Raw genomic sequence first — 24,285 nt, 5'->3', positions numbered from 1 at the left:
TTCTGTTTCTATTTCTCATGCTCATACAAACTGCAGACCTCTGATGCTATATCCTTAATTGCCTCCTTTCTTCATCCTTAATGCCCCACACTAAGAGAGTAGGCCCTTCACTTCAGCTTCCAGTCAAATTGTTGGGAAAAAAGAGAGAGACATGGAGTCGAACATTCGTCTGGACAAACTGGCAAGAATACCAAATCTCAAAGGGGACAACAACTTATTCTGCATGAGAAGAGGATATCAGCACAGAGGCTGGAAATGAGCCAAGGAGTGAAATCACCTACAAACCAGGGTTATGAATGATTCTGGCTATTCAACTGTGGGACACCTCATCTGACCTGCTCTCATAATCTGTCCTACATGCAGTGATGGATTTTTTTTAACCATAGCAGCATACCCTACCAGAGGAGGCAATACTTATGTTAGCTCCCATAATGTAAGAACTATTCACAAATTATGAACGAGACGGGAGTCACATAGTTGTGTAAGATTCAATAGATGTTTATTATGGTTCCTATACATTACAGTCGAGAGTGTGTTGCTTGGAAAGTACAGCATGTCAGGCAGCATCCGTGGAGCAGGAGAATTGATGTTATGGGCAAAAGCCCTTCATCAGGAATGACTTTCTCCTTTCTCCTGTACATTACAGTCCCATTATTTGGTATCTGGGCTCACAGTGAGTTATAAGTGCTTGCACAATTCTCTCAGTGTGTCGTGCTGCAAGTGGCCCCACTAAGATGGAGACCAAGAGTTTTGTACCAGCAAATCACAAGCCAAGATGCAATGGTTACACCACAAAAGTACACTATGCTGTGAGACATATCCCACCAGCGAACAAGCCTGAACCTATACTTAGCTGAAGGCAGGACGTAGCTCCCGATCTGTTCCAGGTCAGTTACAATGCAGTTGCAAGAAACTTGACTATGATTCATTAATAGCTCAGGGTTTAATCCCAGGAGCAGTTTGAAATGAATAGCTCCGCAGTTAAATCGCATTTAGCATTTTCATCAGATTATAATTAGACGTCTTGTTTCTACTGCATATTTTGTCAGTGTTTTGGGTCAAAGGGACCGTTCATTAACACCATTGTGTGTCCCCACCCCCCACGCCAGGTGGTTGGAGAAGACAGGGAAATTAGGGACAGGCAATATCCCAAGAAACAAAGAAACAAATGCGGTACAATGACTCAGTGGTTAGCACTGCTGCCTCACAGTGCCAGGGGCCCAGTTTGATTCCAGCCTCAGGCGACTGTCTGTATAGAGTTTGCACATTCTCCCCAGTGCCTGCGTGGGTTTGCTCTGGTTTTCTCCCACAGTCCAAAGATGTGCAAGTTAGAGTGAATTGGCCATGCTAAGTTGTCCATACTGTTAGATGCATTAGTCAGGGGTAAATGGGCCTGGGTGGGTTACTCTTCGGAGGGTCAGTGTGGACCTGTTGGGCTGAAGGGCCTGTTTCCACACTGTAGGGAATCTAATCTTTACAGAGCATAAAATTAATTAATTTTATTTATATTAACTTTATAAGTTTGGACGATTTTGTGCCATCACAATTGTTATGTTTCATGATCTGTAAATGATTTTGTTAATGGTTCAGGAATTGGCTCCTTATTGTAGTTCCCTCTCATTACAGGATCTGTGTGGAATAAATCTGTACTTTTTGGTCAGTGCATTGAGTATCGGAATTGGGAGGTCATATTACAGCTGTACAGGACTTAGGTGAGCCCATGTTTGGGATGCTGCATTCGATTCTGGTCTCCTGTTATAGGAAGGATGTTGCGAAACCTGAAAGGATGTTGCCGGGATTTGGACAGTTTGAGCTGCAGGGAGAGGTTGAATAGGCTGGGTCTGTTTTCTCTGGAGCTGGGTGAAAGAGAGGTTTATAAAGTCACAAGGGGTGTGGATAGGGTGAATAGTCAAAGTCTTTATCCCAACGCTCGGAAACCAAAACTAGAGGGCGTGGGTTTGGGGTGGAAGGGGAAAGATTTAAGAGAGTCTTAAAGGGGAACTTTTTCACGCAGAGAGTAGCGTGTGTATGGAATGAGCTGCCAGAGGAAGTGGTGGAGGCTGGTACAACTACAACATTTAAAAGGCATCTGGATAGGTAGATGAATAGGAAGGGTTTGGAGGGATATAGGCCAAGTGCTGGCAAATGGGACTAGATTAATTTAGGATATCTGGTTGGCATGGACAAGTTAGACCAAAGGGTTTGCTTCCATGCTGTACATCTCTATGACTTTTCAGTGTGGGTGTGATAAGGTGAACTAGCTCCCTGTTTGATCACTGCTGAATTGACAGGAGCTATCCAGAGAGTTTGGCATCATCAGCTGAAGTGAGCCTCCAGCAGGGTTCAGTGGTTGGTGACCAGCACCACATGCCCCCCCCCCCACCAACTTTACACATCATTGGATTATCTTAAAGGAAAACCCTTTCTTGGGACATTGGTTAGCATTCATTGCCTGTCTCGAATTGCCCTGGAGCCAAATACCTCGTTGCATGATTTCAGAGGGCAGGTAAGAGTCAACCGTGTTACAGCGGGTCTGGAGTCACATGTAGGCCTGATCAGGAAAGGGTGGCAGATTTCCTTCCTTTAAAGGACAGTCATGAACCAGCCAGGACTTTATTCAGTCACTCATGGCATGTGGGCATCGCTGGCTGGCCTGCATTTAGTGCCCATCCCTAACTGCCCTTGAACTGAGTGGCTTGCTAGGCAATATCAGAGGACAGTTGAGAGTCAAGCACGTTGCTGTGGGTGCAGAGTCACATGTAGGCCAGACCAGGTAAGGATGGCAGATTTCCTTCCCGAAAGGGAACCAATCAGCAATGGTTTCGTGGTCATCAGTAGATCCTGGATCCCAGATTTTGGTTGAAAATTGAATCGAAACTCGACCTCCTGTTGCAGCAGGATTTGAAGCTGGATCCCTGGCTGAGTTTTGGGATTGATATTCAAGTTAAAATAGCACTAGCCCATTGCCAACTCGAACAACAGACTAGCAATGGGTTAACAGATGGTCACCATTACTGAGAATATTCAGTTCCAGATTTATTCATCAAATTTTCAGTTTGACCTGCTGTTGTTGTGGGACTTATGGTCCTGAACATTAACCCAGGCCGCTACATTGATTACATTACCACCCAGCACCACATCCTTGTCATGCTATGAAGGTGATCAATACAGAAGTTCACTTCCTTTAGATTGCTACATGTTTATTTACCAAGTTGAGAGAAAGTGCTGGCAGAAAATGTAACTTAAAATGTTAGGATAATAAAGCACAGCAGCACAGAACTCAATGGGTAGGATTAGCCATCAAGCATGTTCATTCAGAATCGTTCCAGCTACTTCATATAACTCCTTAACATACATGAAGTTTCAACAGCTCATGGTAAATTGTTACTGTACAATGCAAAACTCATGACAGAAAAAGAAGTCCCCCTGAAAGGTTACATTGATGTTGAATGCACATCTCAAACATGGATCTCCTTATCCTAGGTCACCAGTTCATTTCAATTCGAATCACTCCATCATGGGGTAGTTGCTCAGGCTAATAGTCATTCAACCCATTTTTAGGGCTCTTTAGGACCATTGGGAATGCTCAGAAACAGCATCCCAATGGAAGATCCCACACAATATTCCCTGAGAGGACACATCCCAGCGAAATCCTGGTGATAAAGTGCACGGCAGTCCCATCTCCAGACGCTCTGGGCCAGGGAGAGGTTGTTCATGATGCGTTGTGACAGCTGATGTCTCTGATCTAGAGCAACCGAGAGAAATGGGGTTAGCTCGCACTAATCTCAGCTCCCCCACTCCAAGAGGTTTCCCCCTGACGGTCACGATAATTGCCCCCACAGCACTAACACTGAACACTGCCACACTGAGCCATGACCCAGTAGGGGAGCGCTGTTCCACCTCGAAGGTTAGAAAATGTGAGTTCAACCCCCACTCAAAGAAACTAAAACTCAGTGGGAAAGGTTCCTTGAGAGGGCAAATAAAAGAACAGAAACTGCAGATGCTGGAAATCAGAAACAAGGACAAAAATCGCTGGGAAAACTCAGCAGGTCAGACAGAATCTGTGGAGAGAGAAAGCAGAGTTAACGTTCCTGGCCCAGAAGATCCTTCAGCATGCAATCCGCACATTTTGCTGAGTTTCAAATTTGCGTCCTGTTTTGAGGAAATATGTAGACAGGATAGTGAAGAAGGTGTTGGTAGACCTGCCTTTATTGGTCAGAGCATTGCGTATAGGAGTTGGAAGGTCATGTTGAGGCTGTACAGGACAATGGTGAGGCCACTTTTGGAATATTGCGTGCAATTCTAGTCTCCCTGCTGTAGGAAGGATGTTGTTAAACTTAAAAGAGTTCAGAAAAGATTTACAAGGATGTTGCCAGGGTTGGAGGGTTTGAGCTATAGGGAGAGGCTGAACAAGCTGGGGCTCTTTTCCCTGGAGATTTGGATGCTGAGAGGTGACCTTATAGAGGTTTACAAAGTCATGAGGGGCATAAATAGGATAAATAGACAAAGTCTTTTCCCTGGGGTGGGGGAGTCCAGAACTAGAGGGCATAGGTTTAGGGTGAGAGGGGAAAGATATAAAAGTGACCTAAAGGGCAACTTTTTCACACAGAGGGTGGTACGTGCATGTAATGAGCTGCCAGAGGAAGTGGTGGAGGCTGGTATAATTGCAACATTTAAGAGGCATTTGATTGGGTATATGAATAGGAAGAGTTTGGAGGGATATGGGCCGGGTACTGCCAGATGAGATTAGATTGGGTTGGGATATCTGGTCAGCACATGGACAGGTTGGACTGAAGGGTCTGTTTCCATGCTGTACATCTCTATGACTCTATGACTACCAGGAATGAGGCTTGTGAGTGGGGGCTGAGAGATTCATGGGAGGGGGGTGGGGTTGGGAGGACTCTACATTGGAGAGACAGGACGCCTTCTTACGGATCGTTTCAGAGAACATCATGGGACACCCATACCCACCAACCTCGCCGCCCTGTAGCTGAACACTTCAACTCCCCCTCCCACTTCATCAAGGACATGCAGGTCCTAGGCCTCCTCCACTGCCAAACCATTCCCACCCCACGTCTGGAGGAGGAACACCCCATATTCCACCTTGGGATCCGGCAACTACACGGGATAAATGTGGATTTCAACAGCTTCCTCACTTTGCCTCCCCCCCACATTATCCCAGTTCCAGCTTCCACTCAGTAAGGCCCAATACCTTGAGGGAGCTAGACAGAGAGTTGTTCTCATTGGCAGATGGTTTAGTAATTGAACCTGAATGCTTAAGGAACCAAAGGTAACAGTCAACCTGAGCAACAAATGTTTATGATCTGGAAAGGTGCTGCCTGAAACTGTGGTGGAGACAAGTTTGGTCCTGACTTTCAAAACTAATGTTACTCAGACAAAACACAATTTGCAGTGAGGCAGATCATACCATACAAAGTGTTTCAGGGTTATAGAGTTGAGTAAAATGTTACAGGTGCAGAGAAGATGCACAAAGGGCAAGATCAACATTAAATTTAAAATTTGAGAGGCCCATTCGGAAGTCTAATAACAGCAGGGAAGGAGATGTTCTTGAGCCTGTTGGTATGTGTGTTTAAGCTTTCATACCTTACGCCTGACAGAAACGGTTGGAAGGGACGATAGCCAGGGTGGGAGGGGTCTTTGATGACGTTAGCTGCCCTTCCAGCATCACTGCAGATGTAATCAGTTTGTGCAGCAGCTCTCTCCTACAGTCAGTGGGAGGCGCTGTTGTCCAGACACTAATGAAAATGGAGAAGCAAACCTGATATGTTGAGCTGTTCCTCGACTGCAGACTGATCATTGGGACCGTGGACGATTGGATGAACTCGGAGTACAAAATGGGCTTCAAGCAGCATGGGAACCATTTCCGGTATTCATCCCTCACCTTTCGAAAAAACAAAATGGTACCATTAGCTATGTTTCCAGGGAATCGGAACATGACTTTGAGGACATCTGAAGCAAGAGACACATTGAGGGAGAAAAGAACAGAAATCTATGTTGGTACAATAAGAGAATGCAGCAGGACTGGTTTAGCTCAGTTGACTAGATAGCTGGTTTCTAATATAGAGTAACACCATCAGCATAGGTTTAATCCCCATCTTTGCCTGTGGTTACCATGAATGGTCCCACTTTTTAGCCTCTACCATGGCCTGAACTGTGATAACGCTCAGGTTAAACCACCACCATCAGTGGTCTGCCTTTGTTAAGAAAGCAGGTCTATGATCTGGTGAGACTGCAGGGATTTGATTTGAACATTCAGTCCATTATGCTGAAGCCTTGAAAGGGCTATCCATTAGCCCCACCAGACCATTCTTTATTAGCCTAGCAAGAATGCTCTATTCAATTTCTGTTCCAAGCATTGCCAGTGAATCGATTTCTACTGTAGGCATCACATTCCTCATCATCAACAGTACATTGTGTAAATTAAATTCTATCTGCCTCCAATCCTGGTTCTTCTTTGTTGGTACTTTAAAATCAATCAAACCAAAGTCAAAGGAATTGATCAAGGCTCCTGTGGAATAGGAACAGTTCAGTATAGGACAGGTGGGACCAATGGCCATTTTCCCTAAGCTCCAGACACTGTCTGATACAATGAAGGGGAAAAAGATATTGAGCATTGAGAAAGGGAGGTGAGACTGAATAGGCTCTAACAGACAGGACAAGGGATCCCCAAAAACAATGGCTTTGAGTATTTTCAACTCAAGATGAAGGCAGCATAGAGCAGAGAATTCCAAATATAGGAATGCAATGGTTGGATAGGAAATGGCATGGAATCAGTGGAAGTGACATCACGTCAAATCAAGGGGTGTGGGTGGATCAACAATAAGACTATTGTCTGGGATATAGAGGGGTGTGGGGTATATCAGAGAGAGTTACAGTGAGGGGTGTGGGGTATATCAGAGAGTGTTACAGTGAGGGGCGTGGGGTATATCAATGAGTGTTACAGTAAGAGGTAAGGTTTATATCAGAGAATGTTACAGTGAGATGTGTGAGTTATATCAGAGAGTGTTACAGTGAGGAGTGTGGCGTATATCAGAGAGTGTTACAGTAAAGGGGTTAGGGTATATTAGAGAGTGTTACAGTGAGGGGTGTGGGGTATACAGAGGTGTGTGGTATATCAGAGAGTGTTACAGTAAAGGGGTTAGGGTATATCAGAGAGTGTTACAGTAAAGGGGTTAGGGTACATCAGAGAGTGTTACAGTGAGATGTGTTGGGTATATCGGAGAGTGTTACAGAGAGAGGTGTTGGGTATATCAGAGAGTGTTAATGTGAGGGGCATGGGGTATGTCAGAGAATGTTACAGTGAGGTGTGTGTGGTATATCAGAGAGTGTTACAGTGAGTTGGTGTGAGGTATATCAGAGAGTATTTCATTGGAAGGAATGAGGTATATCAGACAGCAATACAGTGAGAGGTGCAGGGTATATCAGAGAGTGTTACATTAGGGGTTCTAAATATATCAGAGAGCATTACAGCGAGGGTTGTTGGGTATATCAAAGTGTTACAGTGAAGGGTGTGAAGTATATCAGAGTGTATTACAGTGAGGTTTGTGTGGTATATTAGACAGTGTTACAGTGAGTGTTGTGAGGTATATCAGAGAGTATTACAGTCAGTGTTGTGTGGTATATCAGATAATGTTACAGTGAGGGATGTGGGGTATATCAGAGAGTCTTACAGTGAGAGGTGTGGGGTATATCAGAGAGTGTTACAGTGAGGGGTACAGTGAGTGTTGTGGGGTATATCAGAGAGTATTACAGTCAGTGTTGTGTGGTATATCTGAGAGTGTTACAGTGAGAGGCGTGGGTTATATCAGAGGGTGTTACAGTAAAGGAGGTGGGGTATATCAGAGAGTGTTACAGTGAGGTTTGTGGGGTATATCGGAGAGTGTTACAGTGAGGGTTGTTTTTTATATCAGAGAGTGTTACAGTGTGGGGTATGTCAGAGAGTGTTACAGTGGGGGGTGTGGAGAGGTGCAATGAGATTTATCCGAGCTGTATTGTGTGAGATGTGAGGGGTCAGAATGAGGGATGGACAGCTGCACACTGCAGTGATTGACACCGCTGAGTCGGAGACAGCCTCCTACCTGTTTGTTGAGTAGACAGTGAAGAATGAAGATGAATGCTCCTTGTAGGCTGTTAATGATAGTGAATATATACGCCATAGTGATGGTTTCCTTCTGAAAGTGGAAAATCCCAAATATCCAGGTACAGCCGAGGAGAAATAACTGAGCGATCGCTGTCACTGTGAAGGACCTGGGATGGGGACAAGGGAAAGCAATAAAATATGTAATGTTTCTGGACAAATTAACTTTTGAGAGACAGTTCTTATCCTGAAGGTTGACACCCTGATACCACACATACCTGAACATCTTCAGTTTTGGGGCGTCTTTCTGAATGGAGGACATTTTCTTTGCTAACTTGACCAGGGTGATGCAGTAGAAGACTATATTGATCTGTAAAAAATGGAAAGTTTCAGTTAAGCTGGAGATAAGGAACATCTCGATCTTCTTGGGATTTGTTCTTCCCGTTCAAGAATCTGGGTCAGAACAGATGTCCTATCCCAGGTAAGGTATCAGACGGGATTGAACATTTGATTGCCTTCCCTTGCACTGTCGGTAAACTCTTCCAGGCCAAAGACAGAGCGAAAGTCTCCATCTAAAACAGCAATTGCCAGAAAAGCTCAGCAGGTCTGGCAACAAGTGTGATGAGAGAGTTCAGAGTTAATGCTTTGGGTCCAGTGACCATTTCTCAGAGTTAAGGTCTTCCTGGGCTGTCTCACGGTCTGTTTCTTGATCAGGTACAGGCTGAGGGGCTCAATGATTAGCACTGCTGCCTCACAGCGCCAGGGACCTGGGTTTGATTCTATCTTCGGGCAACTGTGTGTGTGGAGTTTGCACATTCTCCCTGTGTGGGTTTCCTCCGGGTGCTCAGGTTTCCTCCCACAGCCCAACGATGTGCAGATACAGGTGGATTAGCCAAGCTAAATTGCTCCATAGTGTTCAGGGTTGTGTAGGTTAGGTGCATTGGTCAGGGGTAAATATAAGGTGCGGGAATGGGTCTGGCTGGGTTACTCTTCAGAGGGTCAGTGTGGACTTGTTGGGCCGAAGGGCCTGTTTCCACACTGTAGGGATTCTATAAGATGGTAATACTGGTTAGCTCAGTTAGTTGGACACATGGCCTTGATGCCAATACCATCTGGTCAATTCCTGCACCAGCTACAATCACCATGAAGATTTCATCTTTACCTTTCCCCTGCAACATGCCAACTGTCAGTCTTCCCTCTCTCACTCAGGCCTCCTACGCCAGAGGTGGGGACACTGCCACTCAGAGATGTACTTATAAAGAACATAGCACTACAGCACAGGAATAGGCCCGGGCCCTTCAGCCCTCCAAGCCTGCGCTGATCCAGATCCTCGAACTAAACCTGCCGCCTATTTTCTAAGGATCTGGATCCCTTTGCTCCCTGCCCGTTCATGTATCTGTCTAGATACATCTTAAATGGCACTATCGTTCCAGCCTCTACTACATCCGCTGGCATCGTGTTCCAGACCCCCACCACCCTCTGTGTAAAGAACGTCCCACACATATCTCCCTAAACCCTTCCCCTCTCACTTTGAGCTTGTGACCCCTAGTAACTGAGTTCCGCACTCTGGGAAAAAGCTTTTTGCTATCCTCCCTGTCTATACCTCTCATGATTTTGTTGACCTTAAGGATCTGTATCCCTTTGCTCCCTGTCCATTCATGTATCTGTCTAGATACATCTTAAATGGCACTATCGTTCCAGCCTCTACTACATCCGCTGGCATCGTGTTCCAGACCCCCACCACCCTCTGTGTAAAGAACGTCCCACACATATCTCCCTAAACCCTTCCCCTCTCACTTTGAGCTTGTGACCCCTAGTAACTGAGTTCCGCACTCTGGGAAAAAGCTTTTTGCTATCCTCCCTGTCTATACCTCTCATGATTTGTTGACCTCAACCAGACCCCGCCCCCCCCCCCCCCAAACTCCGTCTTTCTAATGAAAATAATCCTAATCTGTTCAACCTCCCTTCATAGCTAGCGCCCTCCATACCAGGCACCATCCTGGTGAGCCTCCTCTGCACCCTCTCCAAAACAGCCACATCCTTTTGGTAACGTGGCGACCAGAACTGTACGCAGTATTCCAAATGTGGCCGAACCAAAGTCTTACACAATTGCTTATGATTTGAAACTCATTCTCCCATGTCGCACCTGAATATGGGTCCCCTCTCAGATTTTTCTTTTTGTTATTTATTCACTCGTGGGGTTTGGGCATCACAGCCTGGGCTAGCATTTATCACCAAACTCTTGTTTTTCTTGAGATGGTGGGCCTGTGGTGAGCGGCCCTTCTTGTTCAGTGACGTTATGAAACCGTCATCGATTTTTATAAAAACAAAAGTCTGGTTCACTCATGTCCTGTAGGGAAGGAAATCCATATGTCCATAGGTGATTTGGCTTACATATGATACCACACCAGACCCATAGCAATATGACTGACTCTTAACTTCTCCTCTGAAATGGCACTGGCTTGCCCTTGAGTTGAAGAGTAGTGAGGGATTGACAAAGAAAGGACAAAAGCAGAAACAGGAAGCTAGAAGATGGTTTGGAATTGGAAGAGATTACAATACTGTGGATGGAGTAATGGGGTTAATGAGAATCAGTCAGTCAGTTTGGTAACTGATGATATAAGGAGGACATAAGCAGGATAGTCCATGAGAGAAGGAAGGATTCTGTATTCGGAGACATCTAGTTCAAAACAGGGCTGGTGCACTGTTTGGAATTAATATCTAGAGTTAAATTATTGTGCTATGGCTTGTCCAGATTATAGCTACAGCAGGCTGATAGAGATCACCAACATATCAGCACAAAAGGGACTGGGACAAATTTCCCGTAGTGTTCAGGGCTGTGTAGGTTAGGTGCATTAGTCCGAGATAAATGTAGAGTAATAGGGTAGGGGAATGGGTCTGGGTGGGAATTTCTTCAGAGTGGTCAGTGTGGACTTGTTGGGCCAAATGTTTCCACATTGTAGGGATTCTACTGTTTTATGATTGTATGAAATGAAGCCTAATCTTTATTTGTTGACTTTTTTTCTGTGGCTACCCTTATCCCAAATCAAATACTGAAGAATTAATATCTGTTTCAAAGTAGTGGCCACAGTCTTAAGGTCAGATTTGGAAGGAACGCAAGGGTGGTGGGTATCTGAAATTTGTTACTTGGTATCTCAAGACATTTAAGAAGGAATCAAACACTTGAAATGAGCACTTGAAATGTCATAATACACATGGCTCGATCAGCTTGATGACCAGCACGGACACTGTGGGCCGAATGTTCTCGTTCTGTGCTGTAAAAGATTTGTGACTGTTGCCTATCCACCTACAATGGCTTCTCACTGTAACCTTGTCCCTTCAGTGTCTTCATCGAGAGTGTGGTGCTGGAAAAGCACAACTGGTCAGATAACATCCAAGGAGCAGGAGAATCGACGATTCGGGCATAAGCCCTTCGTCAGTCCTCACTTTCTCCCTTCAGTGTCTTGGTAACCATGTTCCCCAACTCTGATAGCTGCTAATTGGAAATCATCTATTGATCACAGGTGGCACAGTGGCTCAATGGCTAACACTGCTGCCTCACCAGGCAACAGTGGGTTCAATTAACACCCTTGGGCAATTTGTGTGGAGTTTGCATGTTAGAATCACACAATTCCCACAGTGTGGAAACAGGCTCTTCACTGACCCTCTGGAAAGTAACCCAACCAGACCCATTTCCCCACCCTATTATTCTACATTTACCCCTGACTAATGCACCTAATCTACACATCCCTGAACACTATGGGCAATTTAGCGTGGTCAATCCACCTAATCTGTACATCTTTGGATTGTGGGACGAAACTGGAGCACCTGGAGGAAACCCACGCAGACACAGGGAGAATGTGCAAACTCCACACAGATGGTCGCATGAGGAGGGAATCGAACCCGGGTCTCTGGCGCTGTGAGGCAGCAGCACTAACCACTGCCTCCCATATCCTTGTGGGTTTCCTCCCAGTGCCCAGACATGTGCAAATAAGGTGGATTGGCCATTGTAAATTGTTCCATAGCTTCCAGGCATGAGCAGGCTAGATGGGTTAGCCATAGGAAGTATAGGGTGGGTTTGGGTGGGATGCCCTTCAGAGGGCTAGTGTGAACTTGATGGGCTGAATGGCTTGCTTCCGCACTGTAGGGATTCTATGATCGTCTCTTTATGTCCGTACTCCCTCATGTCTTTTTTTGGCCCTGTGTGTTTCTGTCCCTCAGCTGGACCTCAGAGCTGCCCCGCTCCCTTCACAAGGAAGTGAACCTCCTGCCTGGCTCTCACCATTATAATAGCACAGACCGGTCCCAGGAAGCTCCACAGGAAATGTTTATCCAGAGACAGCCAGCAGCTGCGGGAGAAAGGAAACAGACTGTTAGCAGGAACAGACATTGAGAACAAACCAACGGGAGAAGGCGAACGCATTCCTGTCAAAGATTTCTGTACCTCCCACCACAAGCAAACAAACTAAAAATAAATCCCGTTTGTCAGCTGTACGAGGAGACCCAGTGGACGGGGAAGAGAAGTTGGATCTGGCTGGGGCTTCACTCACGGCAGGTCAGAGGCGAAGGCTGATTCCTATCAGGAACATCAAAGTGTGCTCCACATAATCCTGCCAAGATCCAAAAATAAACTGCTGAGCCAGAGAGCTTCCTACTCTCTGGGCTATTTCCACTGCGCTTTCCAAAGGTTTGGATTCACATAAAGCAAAGGGGTTTCCAGAGGACGGGAGTGGGAATGTCGAAGGCTACGGGGGGGGGGGGGGCAAAATGATTTCTTTCGGGCATTGATCAAGTTGTCCCATAGGATATCAAAATGTTCCACAGAGTTTCACCTTAGGACTGCTTCTGTTCCTGTAAGTCGAAGAGTGTGGTGCTGGAAAAGCACAGCCGGTCCGGCAGCATCCGAAGAGCAGGAGAGTCAAACGTTCCCGGCACAAGCCCCTCATCAGACATTCCTGATGAAGAGCTCATGCCCGAAACGTCGACTCTCTTGCTCCTCGGATGCTGCCTGACCGGCTGTGCTTTTCCAGCATCGCACTCTTCGACTCTGACCCTCCAACACCTGCAGCCCTCACTTTCTCTCTGCTCTTGGAAGAGTCATTTATGGGCGCGTAATCGAGTCAATGATGGATTGGGAGAGCTTTCTGAAATCTGGCCTGAGAGATGGAATGAACAGTGTAGATTTCCCAAGCACCCGGTCCACCCTGTCCTGATGAAGGGGCAGCGCTCCGAAAACCTGTGATTTCAAATAAACCTATTGGGCTCGAGCCTGGTGTCGTGTGACCTCTGACCCTGGATGAAAGAGCTTGCGAGCGGCACAGGAAGAATTCAACCTTCCAGCAGGAACCCCTCCCCCACCTCCACCACCTTTAAGACCTTTAGACTATAGCAGCGTGCGCCTCCATATAAGAAATATTTTGCAAAAATAAAGACTGAAGATTGATCACGTAATGAAGTAGAAATGTAGGTCAGTTTCTTCAGCGCTGTGGTCTCCTTAAACTGAGAGCCACCGTGCTGGTGACAGATCACGCAGTTTGCAGTCAGAGCAAATGCACATTTGCCCTGCATTTGAAAGGAGCTGAGTACGAGAATAGAATGGAATAGCATTTTACTTTCATGTCTATTTTTACAAAAAAGATACAGTGAGATGTTTTGTACAGTTGGCAATGTTAATGACAGAAGTCAGACATCTGAAGAAAAAAAGTAAAAATGAGGACAGAGTTGAGCTCAGATCAATAATGCTAGCTCCGACGTATTTGCCTCTTACTGATCGAGCATAGCCTTGTCATCTCTGCTGCTGAGCTCTTCTGTACCACACTCCTCCACTTGGCTTTGCTGACTCTGCAATTTGACCCAAGTTGCTTTTTTTATTATCCTCCATGGAATGTGGACATCACTGATGGGGATAAACCATGCATTTTTAACCATGCTGCTTGGAGATGCGGTGACCCACCTCCGGGGCACGTGGGACTTGAACCCTGACCTTCTCGGCCTTTGTTCTTTCACAGGATAAGGGCGTCGTTGGCTAGGCCAGCATCTATTGCCCATCCCTCATTGCCCAGAGGGCAGTTAAGAGTCAACCACATCAGTGTAGACCACATGTGCTCCAGACCAGGTAAGGGTGATAGTTTCTATCCTAATTTTTGAAAGGACATTACTGAACCAGATGGGTTTTCCCGATAATCAATTCATGGTCATCATTCGACTCTTAAGTCCAGATTTGTTTTATGGAATTCAAATTCCACCATCTGCTGTGGCAGGATTCAAACTCGGGTCCTCAGAACCCTACCTGCGTCTCTGGTTTAACCATCCAGCAATAGTACCACTGGACCATCACCTCACCTAGAGGCAGGGACACTACCATTCTTCCTTGAAAGCATTGACAGCACTAACAACGATGTGCATCCCTAATTGAATGAGCTGCTTTGGAAGGCTATTCAGAGTCAACCACATTGCGGTGGGTCTGGAATCACATGTAGGCCAGACTAGATAAAGATGGCAGATTCCCTTCCCTAAAGGACATGAGGCTTTTTCTTAAGGACAATAACTATCATGGTCATTCTATTCCAGAATTATCTTAAAAATCGAAGGACATGCCATTGTCGGATTTGAATCCACGTCCTCCAAGACAATTTGTCTGTCCTTCCTGATTACTTCTCCAGTAACATTAGCATTATGGCACTCTCACCCTCAGGCAATGTGAGGTTATTTAAGAGACGAGTCAGGGGATCCACAGATCCGGTACTCTTCCCACGGGGTTTGCAATTATAGTTGTAAAAACGATTGCACGTTTAATAGTTCGCTAGCGATTAATATGAGCGTTATAAAGCAACTCTTCTTTTCATAAAGGCATAGTGCTCCCTTCATATTGCCACGTTCCTGAATCGAGCTGTTTAGCTACTTTCAGTGAGGAAATGAAGGGCAAACATTAGGATAGAAAGTGTGATCCACGATGAAGATTTCCAGCTAATACATTTATTACACAAGACAGGTATTTTGGCCACACTGCATAACCTTTAATTCTCAAAGATCTGATTAAAATCCGGGTTTTATAGCCATTAGGAGTGAAATTCTTTTATTTAGATTCCAGTAGGGAATAGCTGTACCAAGAAGCCTGGAACGTTACAAGGCACTGCTCAGATCACAGCTGGAATACTGTGAACACTGAGGGCCCCTGATCTAAGGAAAGAGCTGGCACTGGAGGCAGTCCAGAGAAGGTCCACTCGGCTGAGGGGGTGGAGGGACTGACCTCCGAGGAGAGGTTGGGCCTGTCCTCGTAGGAACATAAGAACTCGGAGCAGGAGTAGGCCCCTCGAGCTTGCTCTGCCATTCAATAAGATCATGGCTGATCCTTTAGTGGCCTCAGCTCCACTTCCCCACCCTCTCACCCTAACCCTTAACTCCTTTACTGTTCAAAAAGTATCTATCTTAGCTTTAAAAACATTTACTGAGGAAGCCTAAACCATTTCATTGGGTAGGGAATTCCATAGATTCACAACCCTCTGGGTGAAGAAGTTCCTTCTCAATTCAGTCCCAAATCTGCTCCCTCTAGCCTTGAGGCTATGCCCTCTTGTCCTAGCTTCACCCACCAGTGAAAACATCCTCTCTACATCTGCCTTATCTATTCCCTTCATAATTTTATATCTTTCTATAAAGATCTCCCCTCATTCTTCTGAATTCTAATAAATGTAATCCCAGTCTACTCAGTCTCTCCTCATAAGCCAACCCCTTCAACTCCAGAATCAATGTGGTGAACCTCCTCTGCACCCCCTCCAGTACCAGGACATCCTTTCTCAAGTATGGAGACTCAGTGGAGTGTTGAGGAATGAGAGGTGACCTTATTAATGCAGACAAAGTTCTGACAGAGTGGATGTGTGGGTGCAATCTCAGAACTAGGAACGGCACATTTCAGGTAGAAAAGAAAAGCTTCCCTTCCCTCAGAGGGGAGTAAGGCTGTGGAATTCTGTACCGCAGAGGGCTGTTGAGGCTGGGTCATTAAATATTTTCAAGGCTGAGAGAGACAGATTTTTAATCAGGAAGGGAATCAAGGGGGAAAGTGGAGTTGAGGTGGATCAGATCAGCCACAATCTCATTGAATAGCTAGCAGACTCGATGGGCTGAATGGCCTTATGCTGCACCTATGTCTAATGATCTTATGACGCAAGGCCCTCTTCTGTATGAGGCAGAAGTGGGTACTGCAGATGCTGGAGATTCGAGTGGTGCTGGAAAAGCACAGCAGGTCAGGCAGCATCCTAAGATTCCTGATGAAGGGCTTCTGCCCGAAACATCGATTTTCCTGCTCCTCGGATGCTGCCTGACCTGCTGTGCTTTTCCAGCCCCACTCTGATCTTGACTCTTCTGTATGAGTCACCTCCAGACGCAGCTCTTGCTTCTGCGTGTTGGAAGTGTGACTATGAACACGTTCCAGAACCCACTGCAACATATCACAGGGAACGCGGTACGTACTGCTTGCTTGTCCCGTAGCCCTCGTGACGCACGGCAGCAGAGATCCCAACAACTAGGAGAGGCAGCCCGTAGCCAAATGGGAGGATGTGTCGTTTCCTGAGGCAACCCGCGTTGAAAACCTTCACCACCATCAGGTAGAGCTGTATCCCTTCCAGGCACATCCAGGCAAACACAGTCAGGAAGAAGTAATGTAGAAAGCCAGCGATGATCGCACAGACAAGCTAGGAAAGAACAATGGTGTACTGAGTGTTCTGTCTCCACCAACAGAGAAGCAAGTCTGCCGGTGAATAGCGATGGCCATCCATTTGGGTGTCACAGATGGAAGTTGCAAATGTTTCATCAATTCCATCCTGGTCTTTGCCCTGACCTTTATAAAATACATCTTAACCTTTTTTTTTTACTGTTTCTGTTACAGTTTGATCAGTTATGATGCCACTTCCTAGAAGCTGTTAAAAATGTGTTTCACTGAACATGGGCATGGGTTAGGTTGGGTCTGAATTTATTGCCCTTCCCCAGTTGCCCCTTGAGAAGGTGGTGGAGAGGTGGTTTGCCCTCGTGGGAGAGTCTAGGACTCGAGGGCACAATCTCTGTTGCCCATTTCACACAGACACGAGGAGCAATCTCTTCCCTCAGAGGGGAATGAATTTGTGCAATTTGTTCCCACAGAGGGCTGTTGAGGCTGGGTCATTAAGTATACTCAAGGCTGAGATCGGTTTCTAATCAGCAAGGAAATGAAGGGTTATGAGGAAAGGGCAGGGAAGTGGAGTGGACTATTAGATCAGCCACAATCTCAATAATTGATGGAGGAGCTCCAATGGCCTGTGTCTAATCTTATGTCGATGGCCTTGTGGGGCAATGATAGCATTTGGCGCCTGGGTGTGATAGTTCGCCGATGTTACAATGATAACAGGACACTGATACAGAGCAGCGGCTTTACCTGGTTACTGGTTTGAGAAATACCGACGAGGAACAGTAGCTCTGCCAGAAACAGACACAGGCACAGGTGGGCATGGATGGTGGTGCGTGTGCCTTGGATGGTACGGCATATCAGGAAGGTGAGGAACGAAATAACGAGGCACACGAGGGAGATGCTTATTCCAACGTACGAAATCAGACTGAGGTTCAGCAGATGCCAGGGATCCTGCAGAATGAGAAATAGCCAGTGTAACCACCTCACATTCACCGTACACTTCTGTGACCACAATTCTCATCCTGTTTTATGTCTCGCAATCCGCATTATTTTGCCTGTCCTGACCCACACAAGTTTCCTCCAAAATACAAGCACTTCAGCTCCAATGTTTAATGCTCAGCTTCTGAATCTCCACTGAGTCTGTGATTTCAACCAGTGACCCGGTGATTAAATGTTGGTACAGAGATGCAAAGAATCTCACCATCTATGTGTCAGTTGCAAGTTTGCAAGGGGTTTTAGTGACTCCATTAACTGGAGGTGACCAAACATCTTCTCCTTTTTTGCTCTGATTCAGCAACACTTAATCTCGCCATTAGTTAGGGAACATGATTGGCCACAAGTTGTGATGGCCACCATTGCTGGATAGTCCACCAACAATACCTGACTCATCCATAGCTTACTTGTGACTCTTGAAATGTCTTACAGGCCAGGGGGTGAAAGAGAAATCATGGAAGAGCAGGGAGGGAGGCAGTAGTTTTACCAAGATGTTGCTGGGGATGGAATGTTTGAGTTATAAAGAAAGGCTGGATTGGTTGGGACTTTTTTCACTGGAGTGTAGGAGGTTGAGAGGTGACTTATAGAAGTTTATAAAATCATGAGGGGTGTATGATTTGGAGATACTGGTGTTGGACTGGGGTGTACAAAGTTAAAAATCACTCAACACCAGGTTATAGTCCAACAGGTTTAATTGGAAGCACACTAGCTTTTGGTGCACTGCTCCATGATCAGGCGGTTGTGGTGGACACAGAATTTATAGCAAAAGTTTACAGTGTGATATAACTGAAATTATACATTGAAAAATACCTTGATTGTTTGTTGAGTCTCTCATCTGTTAGAATGACCATGATAGTTTCACTTCTTTTATATGTAAATCACAAAACCTTTTTTAAAAAACGTCACATTCTCAGTTTAACTGTAACAATTGGTGTCAGCCAGATAAGATGTTGAAGGTGTTAGCCCCCTGGGTTCTCTGTCTGTGTCATAATGTTTAGACCGATTCTAATCTAAAAAGTGAGTTAACAAAGTCCTACATGGATTCATGCAGTTTTTGAGCAAAGTACAATGTAACTCTGCAAGTACAAATTCACCCCACAAACGTGTATGTGTATGTGTACATGAGGGGTTTTTTTTGTGTGTGTATGTGTGTCTGTCTGGGGTTGGGGGTTGTGAGTGTGTGTGTCAGTGTAAAGTGTCCAAGTCTGTGAGAGGATGCATGTGTGTGTGTGAAAGTGAGTGTGTCTGTAGGAGTGTGCGTATGTCTGGGGTGGGGGGTTGTGAGTGTCTGTGAGAGAGAGTGTATATGTGTGTGTGTGTGAGTGTAAAGTGTTTAAGTCTGTGGAAGGATGCATGTGTGAGTGTGAGAGTGTGTGTGTCTATAGGAATGTGTGTGAGTGTCTGTGTGCGTGCCTGTATACACGTATGTCTGTATGTATGTGTGTGTATTGGAGTGCCTGTGTGTGTGTGTGTATAGTGCAATGGTAGTCACCTGTAATGTGACATGAACCCAAGGCCCTCCCTATCAGCCTCTGCTTGGCCACTTTTTGCTGCTGCTTGTCCCGAAGTCCGCCTTGGAGGATAGTCACCCGAGGGATGTACATGGTAGTTGTCTTTTCACTCAGACAGGGGATTTCAAGACTAGACGGCACAATTTTACAGTAAGAGGAGAGAGATATTAAAAAGACATGGGGCAAAATTATTTACACAGAGGGTGGTTCGCATGTGGAATGAACATCCTGAGGAAATGGTGGATGTGGGTACAGTTAAAATGTTCAAAAGACATTTGGATAAGTACATGAACAGGAAGGGTTTGGACAGATATGGACCAGGAGCAGGCAGGTGGGACCGGTTTGAGATTATGGTCAGCATGGACTGGTCAGACCAAAGCGTCTGTTCCTGTGCTGAATGACTCTATGACTAACACACCACACGCAAGTCTGTCCACACACTGTACTCAGCTTCCTGTTGTCATGGTTTGTGGTCATGCCAATGTCTAGCGCTGAAAGCACTCATATTAACATCCAGAATGGAGATTGTGTATGTAAACAATTGCTTATAATGTTGTAGTTACATGCTCTGTCCAGTAAGTGGTGTGTGCAGTCGTTTTCTGAAATATTTCTGCCAACTCTATCATTTCATCGTGCATCCGTAATCTGTCACTTGCAGTCAAATCAAAAAATCATGAACAAATGCCGCGGACAATTCATTGGTAAACGTTAGACTGCGTGAGAAATCTTGCAGCTTTCAGCTGGTTGTGTTTTGCGATGTAAATGTACCTGGGTCTCATACAGTGCCATCAGCACTGCAAAGCTGGTTAGGTGTGTGCACCTGCACATCGTGTGTGTGGTGTTAGAATTTACCACAGTGCAGCCTTGCTGGGACCAATGGTTTCCGCTTCCTGTACGGTTCAGGGAGATACAGACAACTTTGACTCGAGGCTTCTTCTCCTGGATCAAGAATATATTAAAGAATCAGAGAGTCATACAGCATGGAAACAGACCCTTCGGTCCAACTAGACCACACCAACCATGTTCCCAATCTAAACCGATCCCACCTGCCTGCGTTTGGCCTATATCCCTCCAAACCTTTCCTATTCATGCACATATCCAAATGTCGTTTTAAATGTTCTCACTGTGCCTGCGTCCACCATTTCTTCTGGCAGCTCTTTCCTCCGACATGGTGTGAAAAAGTTGCTGCTCATGTTCGTTTTAAATCTTTCTCCTCTCACCTTAAAAATATGGTCCCTAGTCTGCAACTCCCCCACCTCAATGGAACATTTCCCTCCAATTCAACTTATCCACGCCCCTTGTGATTTTATAAACTTCTCAGCGGTTAGGCTTTGGTCAAAAGAACCATCCATTGAGTTGCCTCCTTAAACAAAAGCATTGCCTTGGCAGCAGCATATCTCCACCATATCCTACTCCCTGAACAGCATAATGGCATGGTGGCTCAGTGGTTAGTACTGCTGCCTCACAGCAGCAGGGACCTGGGTTCAATTCCAGCCTCGGGCGACTGTCTGTGCGGAGTTTGCATTTTTTTCCCCGTGTCTGCGTGGGTTTCCTCCGGGTGCTCTGGTTTCCCTACACAATCCAAAGATGTGCAGGTTAGGTGAATTGGCTGTGCTAAATTGCCCATAGTGTAAGGTACATTAGCCAGGGGCAAATATAGGGTAGGTGAATGGGTCTGGGTGGGTTACTCTTTGGAGGATAGGTGTGGACTTGTTGGGCCAAATGGCCTGTTTCCACACTGTAGGGAATCTGATATAATCATAACCATCTGCCCTTCCTTCAGTTGTTGAAGCAAGGTTGTGTGTGTGTGTGGGGTGGGGTGGGGGTGCAGGGAATGCGATATCCTGATGAAATGAGCAGAAATGGTGGTGTCCTGTATTGAGCAGTCGATAAAGTGCCATACCAAAGTTTGCTACACAAGGTAAGAGTATGTGGTGCAGGGATGAACTGATCATCAGGATAATGGATTGGTTGCCTAACAAGAAACAGCATGGCTAGGGTGGGAGCTGTTCCGGCTTGGGAAGCTGTAACTAGTGGAGAGTCTCCTGAGGAGTGCTGACTCCTCAAGTATTTCCAATCTGTGTTCATGGTTTGGACAATGGGGCCATTTTTTGATGACTCCAAGACAGGTCGGAAGGAAAGTTGTGAGTTGGAGGGAGAAAGTCTGCAAAGGGATAGAGACTGGTCAAGGGAGTGGGACAAATATAGCAGCTGGAGTATAACCTGGATAAATGTGACTTGTCCACTTGGGCAAAAAGCAGTGTATTGTTTGAATGGACAGAGGGTGCAGACCATAATGGTGTAGAGGGATCCACAAGTCCCAGTACATGAATCTTAAAGTTAGTACGCAGGTACAGCAAGTCATCTGTTCATCCCTGCACCACATACTCTTACCTTGTGTAGCAAACTTTGGTATGGCACCTTATCGACTGCTCAATACAGGACACCACCATTTCTGCTCATTTCATCAGGATATCGCATTCCCTGCACCCCCACCCCACCCCACACACACACACACACACACACAACTTTGCTTCAACAACTGAAGGAAGGGCAGATGGTTATGATTATATCAGATTCCCTACAGTGTGGAACATAACCGTAGGGGGAATTGTGCAGCAGCCACGTCCAGCTTTGGTGAAAACACTCAAATAGAAGAAAAAAAACTGCAGGCATTGCAAATCGGAAACAAACACAAAGAGTGCTGGAGAAACTCAGCAGGTCTGGCAGCATCCGTGGAGAGAGAAACAGAGTTAACGCTTTAAATCCAATATGGGTCTTCTGTCGAACAGATGTTCTGCACTGTACTCCATTCTCCCAAAGAGTCATACCGGATTCGAAATGCTAACTCTGTGTCTCTCTCCACAGATGCTGCCAGGCCTGCTGAGTTTCTCCAGCGTTTTTTTGTGTTGGCAACAAATTGAGTCTCAGACACAGAAGACAATCAGAGCAGAATATCTTTATGGGGCTCTCTTAGTTATGATCATTTGACTTTCAAACGCAATCCCACACTAACTTATAAATGTTTCTCGGATTTAAGGATGGCCTTTTTATATTGCTCTGACTTGCAAATAGACTCTGGAATGGAACCCATTTGCAACACAGGGTCTGCCTGTAGATTGACTACTGCTTCAGAATGAGAGGTGAACCCACTGAAAAATATTATATTGTACAAAGGCTGGACAGGGTGGATATTGGGAAGCCATCTCCCTTGAGGAGAAAAAAGATAATTATTCTGGCAGATAATCTTCTGCCTTCTCAGGAGTAAGAGGACATGCTTGAAGGGAAGCAGAAGTTGTGGGATGTGAGGGAGATGTGAGTGAACAAAGGAGAAGCTCTGTTAAAGAAGACATCAGGAAAGATTAAAAGACAAATGTTCGAGTCTAGAAGTCTAGCTTTGATTAGAGTTATGGAGTCATGGAGATGTCCAGCATGGAAACAAACCCTTCCAAAGTGTCCATTCCACCCAAATATCCTAATCTAATCTAGTCCCATTTGCCAGCACTTGGCCAATATCCCTCTGACCCGTCCCCACACACATATCCTCCAGATGCCTTTTAAATACTGTTATTGTACCAGCCTCCACCACTTCCTCTGGCACCTTATTCCATACACGCACCACCCTCTGCATGATTATGTTGCCTCACAGGCCCTTTTTAAATCTTTTCCCTCTCACCTTAAACCTACTCCCTCTGGTTTTAGACTCCCCTCCTCCCTTCAGTCCAACTCGTCCATGCCAGCCAGATGTCCTAATCTAATCTAGTCCTATTTGACAGCATTTGGCCCACATCCCTCCAAACCCTTTCTGTTCATAAAGCCATACAAATGTCTTTTAAATGTTGTAATTGTACCAGCCTCCACCACCTCCTCTGGCAGCTCATTGCATACATGCACCATCCTCTGTGTGAAAAAGCTGCTCCATCAGTCCCTTTTAAATCTTTCACCTCTCTCCCTAAACCTATGCCCTTTAGTTCCCACTACCCTGGAGAGAAGACCTTGGTTAATCTATCCTGGGGAAAAGCCTGTGGCTATTCACCTTATCCATTCCCCTCGTGATTTTATAAACCTCTATCAGGTCACCCCTCAGCCCCCGACACACCAGGGAAAATAGCGCCGCCCTCTCTCTATAACTTCAACCCTCCAAACCTGGTAACATTCTTGCAAACCTTTTCTGCACCCTTTCAAGTTTATGAACATCTGACCAATAGCAGGAGACCAGAAATGAATAGAGTTTTCCAAATGTGGCCTAACCAATGTCTGTAAAAGAATATGGTCTTTCACAAATGGTACCGCAATCTCAAGGGACTGTGTGACCTAACTCTTATGATCTTACATTTATATGCTGTCTGTTATTTTGAATCCACACAAGGGGTTGTTCATATGCATCATGAGGGTGAGTAACTCTCACCCCAAGTAAGTGCAGAAATCACTGGAATTACTCAACAGGGAGAGAGATAGAGAGAAACAGTTAATTCTTTAGGTTAATGATGTTTTGTCATGACTGGAAGGAGGTGTTTTAAGAATCATAGAATCCCTACAGTGCACAAAGAGATCATTCAGTCCATCCAACTTGCACCAACCCATCATAGAGCATACCACCCACACCCACCGTCTACCCTATAATTCTGCATTTCCAACTCACCTAGTCTACACATCAGGGGACAATTCCCAACGCCAGTCCACTTAACCTGCACATCTTTGGACTGTGGGAGGAAACCAGAGCACCCAGAGGAAACCCACCCAGATAAGGGGAGAATGTGCAAACCCCACACGGAAATCGAACCAGAGTCCCTGGCGTTATGAGGCAGCAGTGCTAACCACTGAGCCACCGTGCAGAATATAGCACTGGGGAAGAACCACCGTGCAGAATATAGCACTGGGGCTGTTAATGCGGTCCAATCAGGGAGCCCTGGCTGACAGAGATAGACAGGAGTGTCGGAGGTTCTGTTCACTCCAGGAGCTGGCTCTGAGCGAGCCGGGTTAGTGTGCACGTATAAGTAAAGGATGACCTGGTGATGGGATGCCAG

The 24,285-nt window shown here is 45.8% G+C and overlaps 1 protein-coding gene across 5 annotated transcripts in view; it reads right to left on the bottom strand.

The window, feature by feature from the left end:
* Positions 1-3,023: 3,023 nt before the first annotated feature.
* LOC122552178 (adhesion G protein-coupled receptor E1-like) overlaps positions 3,024-24,285 on the bottom strand; it is an 87,322-nt gene continuing 66,060 nt past the window's right edge. For 4 of the 5 annotated variants that reach the window (XM_043694744.1, XM_043694745.1, XM_043694747.1 and 1 more), the window contains 8 exons: positions 20,027-20,197; positions 17,502-17,705; positions 16,565-16,785; positions 12,381-12,447; positions 8,377-8,468; positions 8,100-8,268; positions 5,780-5,902; positions 3,024-3,745 (listed from right to left, as the gene is read on the bottom strand). In XM_043694744.1, the coding sequence (XP_043550679.1) occupies positions 3,713-3,745; positions 5,780-5,902; positions 8,100-8,268; positions 8,377-8,468; positions 12,381-12,447; positions 16,565-16,785; positions 17,502-17,705; positions 20,027-20,197 (1,080 nt within the window). In that variant the 3' untranslated portion in view covers positions 3,024-3,712. The remainder of the gene's footprint in view (positions 3,746-5,779; positions 5,903-8,099; positions 8,269-8,376; positions 8,469-12,380; positions 12,448-16,564; positions 16,786-17,501; positions 17,706-20,026; positions 20,198-24,285) is intronic. The other variant, XM_043694746.1, reaches the window with a different exon arrangement.

The sequence above is a fragment of the Chiloscyllium plagiosum genome, chromosome 8 (assembly GCF_004010195.1).
Source record: "Chiloscyllium plagiosum isolate BGI_BamShark_2017 chromosome 8, ASM401019v2, whole genome shotgun sequence".
In the NCBI taxonomy this organism is placed as follows: domain Eukaryota; kingdom Metazoa; phylum Chordata; class Chondrichthyes; order Orectolobiformes; family Hemiscylliidae; genus Chiloscyllium; species Chiloscyllium plagiosum.
The sequence above is the reverse complement of the archived record's forward strand: the minus strand, read 5'-3'. Positions and strand labels throughout refer to the sequence as shown.